Raw genomic sequence first — 9,483 nt, 5'->3', positions numbered from 1 at the left:
TACATACTAATTCACTGTATAAATTCATATAAAATTTACTAAAGATAGACAAGGATATGTTTGCGACTCTGTGCTAAATCAAGGGCACAAAGGTTGATTACAATGTAGAAGTTATGGATATCAATGACACAAATTTACTGGTGGTGAGCACAAAATCTTCTATAGAAACATGTTGTAGGCTAAAATCTGATGGAATTTTTTTAAAGGACTAGCTGTTTTTTATAATCAAAACTTAAGAGGGAGATGACCATAAAGAGGCAAATGCAACAGGGAAGCTCCACCTCTACGTGCCAGTCTGCTTAACTCCCTTTTCGCTGGATCACCAATCTTCTTAACAGTATTTTATAATCTGTGAAAAATATTCAGAAGAGTACCTCCATAGGTTTCTACAACACACGTTACAACACAGACAAGTGCACCTTCACCCATCTGGCCAGTCTATATTTCCAATTTCCATCTCATTCAAATACCATGCTCCTGTCGCTAACTCATCAAAAAGTTGATTCCATCGCCAACTCGAATAGCCTAAGAAAAACCAAAAATCACTGGCAGATTGTTCTCCTGATTGGATCCCTTCAATAGCTAACCTTGTGGCCAATGGATTACCGAAGTAAATATCAGAAGTAATTTTTACATAACCCTCCACAGGCTTTTGGGCTAAGCTAACAAGAGGAAGACCATGAGTCCTGACTGGCCCACCATAGAAAAGAGGAGCCATCTTTAGAGGCTCAAGTTGTTGGTCAAGTTCCTTAAAAACATCCCACTCTATTCGCTTGTTTGTGATCACTCCTTGGAAGCCCTGAGCTGTGTCTGCCATCACAATAAGAATAGTGGAATTGTCAAATGGAGCTGCATTGAGAAGAATGTCAGTAGCAACAAGAACAGACCCTGCAACTACATGGCGACCTCCATTGTGCAAATTGTTCGACCTATGTGATTCAACATGGAGCAGATCATGTTCGTCTTCTTTTTCTGCTGTGTTGAGAGGAATTGAATTGTACTTTTTTCTAGCAAAAGTTGCTCCCTCATAAGCTGGAGAAGATTCGTCATAAAATGTGGCAGAATTCTTTGTTCCACTCTGTGTATGCATCCACAGAAACCCTAAATCAAGAAAGTTATGCTTAAAAAGGGCACTCCTAAAAATCAAATCATTGGGTGTATGTGGATACAAAAGTCTAAAAACATATCAATTCTAATTAGGAAATGAATTCAATAAAGAAGTGGCGGAAGATCAAGGCACATAAAGTTACTTACAGCATTGATCCAAAGACGGGAATGCAAAGGAATAAACATAAAGAAAACAACACAATATCTTTAACTACTAATAAAGGCCATCTAGCATACCCATAATAAATATTGATATTGCATTTTGGGTTATTACACATTTCTGAGACTTACAAAGAAATAATCTAAAGAAAAACTGTCAAGAATGACATTCTATGAATGTAATTCCTACATCATTTAAAATCATTTTTTGCTTCTTGTGTAATAAGAAATTTTCAATGGCACTTTGGCAAACATGTAATATTCAAGGAGAAGAATCATTGAGCATCTAGAAAACATATTTTCTATGTAATGTAGCATCCAAGGTTACACCATTACAATATGGATCATGGCCGTGACACAATATGGGTAGAGGGACACGTCAAATTCCCAAATTTCATGATATGGGCACAGGGCATATTATGGAGATGGTGAATAAAACATTAAAAAAAATATTAGATGTACATATAAACATGGCTTTGGATATTATAATAGTTGAAAAGAATTTAAACAAATCCAAAAGCTGGTCTATAATTTCTTGAAGTGAATCAATCTAATCTTTAATTCATCACAAACAGTGACACTTAGACAATCATGATAGGAAAATGAGAGATAACTCCACAAAGCACCTGATCTTATATGCAAAACTATACATAGATGAATGCACCTGAGCCATGAACTATGTCTGATTGTCTGTGGAAAATGACCAAAAAAATAGATAAATACCTTTATGTCTGCTTAGGTGGTGAGAATTCCTTCCATGAGATACCAGAAACTCAATGATACTAACTACTGACATATCTCCCTTATAGGTAATAGCAGTCTTGATTCTCCAGCAGGAAAATAACAAGCTTCAGGATATTGTTCTTTCTGCGTATAAGAAGCAGCAAAATCATAGAAGAGTTAGTAACTAAAAACAGTATTTGGACTAAGAGTATATAAAAAAAGATATTTTTTAGCTAGCATGCAATGTAGAAATACAAAGGGGACACATCACTTTCAACAACAATATGGCCCAATAAGTTCAATAGTAGATTTATGCAAATATAAACTCCTACCTCAGGCAACATTCCTCCAAGCCATATCACATCGTCACATTTCTCTTTAGCTCTCAAGAAAAGCATTTGCAAAGGAATAAGCATGAGAATGTGATGATTTCTCTCTGTTCATGTTTTTTATCATTGTTGATGAGGAAGAATGTAATGATGCTTATACCGAATATATTAGTGCCGCAAGGGAACTTGGCTACCTATGAAATATTCTTGAATTGTTGCCCACTTTGCCCCCAATACACTTAGCAATTTTGTGTTGTTAAAATGATACTTAGACATCACTTTTTGCATGATTAACATTCATACATCAACTTTCACTTACAGACCAGTTACTGTAGCACAGAAATGAAGAAGTCTTTGTGAGAATCCTTGATTTAGTTTGCTACCTGATATGCTGATTCTAGATGATAATTCAAAATGTAATAATGATCCTGAGAACACTGCTAACATCTAGGTGGGAAGACAGCATACGGATCCTACTGATGAAAGGAAAGAGAAGGTCATTATGCTTTTGTTGATCAACAAAGAAGAACAGAAAATATGTATTATCCCAACATATAACATTGTTACAGCAAATCCACATATAGAGATGATTGGAAGAACTAGCCTCATGAGTATCCGCTTCCAGATGTACAGAGAGCAGAGGCGTCTACATGTTACAACTAAACCAGCAGACACATAGATAACTATATCAGCAAATAAAAGCACATAAATGGAGAAGGAATATCGGAGGCTTCTGTGGTGCGTTCATAGACTACAAGACAGGTGGAAATAAGTGCATGTGTGCATTGCAGGCTAGCAGCACCCATGCATCAAGCCCGTGAAAACACACACAAGCAGTGAGAGCAGTGTTTATAATGTCGGATGTCGGTGATATATCGGACTGAAAAATTACATATAGAATGGTGGATATCAAGGATAACAGAGATATTGAATAAATAATGGGGTGTCAAATCAGAATGTGTGTATACGTATCATGGACATCCATGCTTAATGCACTAACAAATGGAGCGACAGAGAAAATCAGTGTTCTTCACAAAACTTTTGCCAAACAATTTGGTCCCGATTGAACCTAATTCTTATTTTCAGTTATATACAAAAACAGATATGTTTTTGGATTTAGACCTCAATTGAACATAAATCAAAGACAATCATTTAAAACAAATAAAGGTCCAAATCGACATTGCAAAACTTCAACCGATTACTTTTAGGCTGAAATGTCACCTCATATATTGATAAAATCATGATATATTGCCCCAAAAAATGTCAAAAGCGGTAAAGGATATTGTGACCATATCATTTTGCAGCAAGCCTTGTAAAAGGATATATAGGCCAATACATCAGCGATGTAGGGGATATTCAAAACAAAGAGTGCAAGAGCAATGATGATGGGGTAATGGAGGGCAAAAGGGAGGAAGAAAGAGTAGACAGCAGATAGGGTTCATGTCAATGTTTTAAATATCCCCCAACATGGCCCGGTATATTGGCCGATATATCCTTCTATAGAAGGCTTGCCGCAAAACTATATGGTCTAAATATATTTTACCACTTTTAGCACTATTTTGGCGATATATCCCAGGCATGGCCAATACGTTGGCTGATATGTTGACTGGTATGTCTTTTTAATGGCTTATCATAATACAATATACTACTTTTGGCAACTTTTAGGCAACATATCATGATATTCCCAATATATCAAGTGACATTTCTACCTCAAAAAGCTTGGTCGAAATGTTGTAATGTCAATTTGGACTTTTATCTGTTTCTGTATTCTCAGATTTCATTAAATAGGTTTATATTACATTTTAGGACATTGTATTATACATTCACATCATCCGATATTTACCACATATCCTACATATTACCAAGATATCCTAATCCAATATGAGTTTTGGCCATCCGATATTCTCTAGATATCCGATATTTAAAACCTTGGTTCATGTAGACACGTCATGGGAGTGACCATTATTCTAATGAATGTGCCACAATGATGATGGGCATAATGGAGAAAGAGCCTTATTGGTTATACTCAATTAACCATCTCCTTGGTCAAACTCACATGCCAAAACTGTGGTGGGTGCATAAGTGCACCATAACTGCCAGGATTTCTCAAGCACATGTAAAAGCAAGATCAACAACTTTGGATACTCCCATGTGAAAATCTACTCAAAAGCTAATTGATGTTAGAATGTTTACTTTCTATTCAAACTCCGAATTTTGTACGCGCGGAAAAAAAAAAATGCCCAAGTCTTTTTGTTTAGACAGTTGTTCTGGTCAAGATTAGCAGTTCAGATTGATCGCTACCAATAGTTAACTTTGGCGAAGAAATACCTTGCTGATTGGTGTTAGGTAGGTACCACAGTCATTCATTGTGCAATCCATCAAAAATATAGATGGTAGTCCATTTGTCAAAGTATCCTCGTCCTTATCTGTTTACGATTAGCAAATGCAATGTTGTTAGACAAAATTATCACCACCATAAGAATAGAACAGGCATAGCACTCCAAAAAGCATGTAAGTAATGGAAGTAAATAAAGTACATAATTTCAATGATATACACAAGAACAAAACTATAAGATAGAACATGCATAGTACTTCTGCAATTAATAACGGTTTCCGACTCTCCACCAGAGGAAGTTGTCTCCCTAATCAAGCACAAAGACCCTAAGATGGGAGATTCAGAATTGCAGGGGACCAAGGTTCTGCCTAGCCACAGAGAGCAGCTAACCTAAAACTAATTCACAAGATTCAATCCCCCGTTGAGCTCTAAATTGCACCTCGAATAGCCTAGCAGTCTAGCACTTCAACCACTATTTATGGGACTTTTCTTGAACATTTCTAATAATTTCAAAATCTTGAAATTAACAAAGCATGATATTTGGGATGCCAAGAGGGAGACTCGTCTTTCCTTACCTTATATGAGTATTCCCTCTCTAACTAACATTGACATTGAGTTAAAATGTCTTTCAGACCCCTTAACCTTCCACCGCCATTAGGAAAAAGAAATTGGTGAGTTCAATTCCCTCCGGAGCCATACAATTAAAGATTCGCTACCCTTGAGTAAGTGTTAACATTCTTGAAATCATTGGGAGCACTTGTGCTATCATGGAAGGTGTTTTTAGGTCATGGAAGAATAACACTCTAAAGTACAAGAACCACCTTCAGCAATGGGTAAAAGAAAATCTTTTCTTGGTCCTCTTCATAAATTATGAGGCTTGCTAAAGCTAAATGGGTCTCACTGGGCTTCTTCTGAGTACATTGGTTGTGTATGCCATGTGTATTAAGATTGGATTCACAGATAATGAAAGATTGCATTCACAGATAATGAAGTCTGTGAACAGACATGTATGCCTAAAATTACATGGATGTGTGGTCTCTAATGAATAGTTGAATGTAAGCTTTAGGAGTGGAGGTAACTTTACCAGATGGGAATAAATTATATTGCAAAGTGAAAAACATGGGATGTGGTACGCTTGTCTAGGAATGCCTACATTTCTACAAAATCAAATATGACGGGTCTATTGACCCTAAGATTTTGTGATTATTGAACCATACTTCAATTCGCTAATCCATGTGTTTAGCGTTTTAATTATCTTTGAATTTACAGTGGTCCTCCCATCTCTTTGCCCCTCCCAATATACGGAAGCATATTACTCTCTTAGCATTGGATGCAGTATGTTGACACTTGTGACCTTGCTTTCATAAGTTGCATTACATCTGTTCATGAATTTGGAAAGATGAGTTGTTAACTGGCAGTTTTATCTACTATTTGTTATGTGCTTCCCTTTAACAGTTAAGTAGCAGTTTTATCTACAATGTAGGACTACCACTTTATGTGACCTTTGTTTCACAAGCTAGCAAGTCACATGATATAGGTTAGTGGAAATAACTTGAAAGATGAGTATTTAACTGGCATTCTCATCTACAACTTTTCTTTGTACACGCATTCTTCGAGTTGCTATATAAAGTGGAATGTGCAGATAATTTGGGGCAAGTTCTAAAGTGGTCTTAATTTGCAACCCGCCCCCATCTGTTCACTAGAGCAAAAGATGGTAAGCATCTAAGTGATGTTGAAAAATGGCTAGATTGCAGAAAACACCATGTATTTTATCTACTTTACATGTAAGGACATTACAGAATTTTTCTGAAACAAAATACTGACAGTATGTTTCCCACACTTCACTTCCCACACTTCACATAGCAGTAACAACCTAGAATGCAAAGTTACTCCCCTACTGCATACCTGCAGTGAAGGAAAATTTTTAAGCCTCCAACTAATTGTTAGGTATGATCTTCTACTAGTTAGGGCCATTTCACTGGGATGGAATTGTGAATATTTTTCACAACTACCAACTACCTTCTCTTTGTCATTGAATTCTTTCCCCTTCTATTTCATTCCTTTACCTTCCTCCTTCAACCCATGATTCACTTTCAAAAAGACACCCCTGAGAATAAAATCTGAGACTTACCATATAAAGTTAAAAAAAACTCTATCCAACACACTTATTTAAGCCTATGATGTGGGGTGAAACATCTGGCGTGCTTTCTATTAATGTATTCCATTATATGTCACTTTGAAAGGTCATATCCATTTGACCCTGAATGCTACACAAATACTCGTCTTAATTTGCTAATGACTAGCAATTTATGAAAAAAAAAACATATTGTCTTCTTAAATCAAGAGGAAACTCAATGTCAATCATAGACATAAATAAATAAATACCTTGACTGTGATGTGAACCAAAGGTTTTGGATTCCCTCTTCAACATAGCTGTAAAGTTTTTAAAGGCTCGATACACTTCACGCACGACAAGTTCCATCCTCTGGCAGTATCCACAATATGAAGTGCAGAACAGCACTAAAACATCTGTCTTCCAGACATGTCCAAAATTTTCAATTTGAGACAATGATAGCTTAATTGACTCACTTCCCATTTTGCAAGGTTTATAACCAACTATCAGTTCACAGAAGGTATTGACGGTCACTCGTGGAACAGAATCAACCTCATGGAAGTCCTGATTCACAAATGGTGGCCGCAGAGACTCCCTTGAACTTGTAAAAGGAGATGATATGCGTTGATATGGGGTGAGGTTTCCATTCAAGAATTCTTTTATGAAACTGACTACAGAAGAATAGCTGATACCCATATCCTCAGAATAGACATAGTGCTGTTGTGAAACTGGATCTACTATTACCAAAGAAGGAATCTTTTCCCCTCCTGTCAAGGATCTCAACAACTGATACCCACCATCAGAAAAGAAAAACGAATCCTTAAAAGGTAGTTGCTCAACATGCCAATCCCCTAATCCTTCTCTTGTGGATTTTATAGCTTCAACTGCATTATTCCCCACCAAATACTTTCCAGAAGTAATATCTGTCAAATCAACCCGATCGATGTTCTTTTCCTCAAAGAGTTTCTCTAAACTAGGTGATTCCTTTTCCAAATCTTTAGCAGGACATGTATGTGATTGCAAAACAACTCTTTTACAACCCTTATCATCCTTATTATCTTGTGTACCCCTAGAAGTACAAATGTCAGCTTCCAACTCTTTAGCTAATATTGTAGTAAATTCTTTAATGCTACTTTCCTGGTTCTGGGGAAGACAAATTCCGGTATTTGGATGTTCAGATTGCTTCTTATCATTGTCTGAGGCTATACTATCAGACTCTAATAAAACTTTATTGCTCGACACACAATCTTCTTTAAATTTCTGAGGTAGTGTAGAGGTTTGATCCTCCAAACTTGGAAGAGAATTATCATCAACATAGCTCAATTGGGGGTCTTCATTGACTATCTGTGACGGTGATGACTCTGCTAATTGAACTCCAAAATCATCAGACAAAAGCTGGAACCCTACTTCCTTTGCCAGGAGACTAATTTTTGTTTCTTTTGTGCCCATGTCAAGTTTCTTCTGGTCAAGCAAATTAGCCAAAATATTATACAGAGCATTGCCATGAGGATCAGCAGTTGCATCCAGGGCAACACTTTTCCCTTCGTTTGTAATCATAATGGCCATATTATCCTGGAACTTTACCAGCTTAGGAGTCACAGAATCTTTAATGCTATGCTGAAATGAGTGACCAGTGATAATCTGGCTCCAAGTGTTGGGAAAAACTTGTCCTGCACTCTCAGAAGAACTGGTATCTTGTCCCCAAACAATCTGTCCGAATAAATGGTTGTCCTTTACAAACTTCCTAAGAATTTGCAGAGCTGAATTGCTCTCTCCTCTAAGCTTTGAAGAGCCAGATGATCTATCAATGAAGAGAATAACAGAAGGACGTTTTGCTGGAAATACAGACTCTAGGCTTCCATCAGCATCTAGCTATAAAATATGGGGAAAAAATACTAAATAAGATGATATCATAATACAAATTCTCTAATATACCTCATATTGATTTTGATGTTAAAAAAAAATTTGTATGAAAAGTTCTGCAGTGATGCTCGAAAATACTCAAGAGAATTTGGCCCATGCAAAGAGCTTAACATGTGTCAATGATCTGAGAAAACAGATAGAATAGTCACGGCAATTCTCACTGCATGCTGCTGATGTTTAAAAACTTTTCAGCAAGGAGAGTACCTTCAGAATTTATAGTTAAATTTCAGAAGCCGGGATCATTACTCAATTGATTTGCATTTGCGGTCTAGTACCACAATACAGTGAGTGGATATCATAGCCATGTAACGTGACGCATAAATCTGCACATGATATATGGGTACTACTACCAAGTATAAGATGATAAACTAATACAGTTCTTGAATCAGTTACTAAGAACAAGAAAAGATTCAAAGATATAAAGCGAGTGATTATAGAACAAGATGATTGTTTACACTTGTAATATGGCAAGCCCTCTAGGAATTATGCGTGGGTATGCTTAGGCATGTTTATGAATTCCACTTCACTTCAGAAAACCAATTCAAAGCGATTGACTTTCCTCGAAATAAGAGGTCATTCATATCTTAGACCACTTCAGTAGCTGCAAAATTGTTAACCATATAATAGTGAATGCCTCTTAACCAAAAGCAAAAGATCTTTGTACCCAAAGTGCATGTAAAAGTGAAAAAAGTAGTTATGCCTGTTTATTGACTAGAATTAATATCATCACTACAGTAACTCGATTGAAATGAGTTTCAGCTTAGTTAATTGTCATAAACGAGGTGAGAATTTGT

The 9,483-nt window shown here is 36.5% G+C and overlaps 1 protein-coding gene across 1 annotated transcript in view; it reads right to left on the bottom strand.

The window, feature by feature from the left end:
* LOC109838667 overlaps positions 1-9,483 on the bottom strand; it is a gene marked incomplete at its 5' end in the record, with an annotated part of 13,016 nt that continues 3,533 nt past the window's right edge. The window contains 5 exon segments of the mRNA XM_020407090.1: positions 1-1,101; positions 1,990-2,089; positions 2,092-2,133; positions 4,647-4,744; positions 7,039-8,638. Coding sequence (XP_020262679.1) covers positions 422-1,101; positions 1,990-2,089; positions 2,092-2,133; positions 4,647-4,744; positions 7,039-8,638 — 2,520 coding nt within the window.

Source organism: Asparagus officinalis, chromosome 4 (genome assembly GCF_001876935.1).
Source record: "Asparagus officinalis chromosome 4, Aspof.V1, whole genome shotgun sequence".
Lineage (NCBI taxonomy): Eukaryota > Viridiplantae > Streptophyta > Magnoliopsida > Asparagales > Asparagaceae > Asparagus > Asparagus officinalis.
The sequence above is the reverse complement of the archived record's forward strand: the minus strand, read 5'-3'. Positions and strand labels throughout refer to the sequence as shown.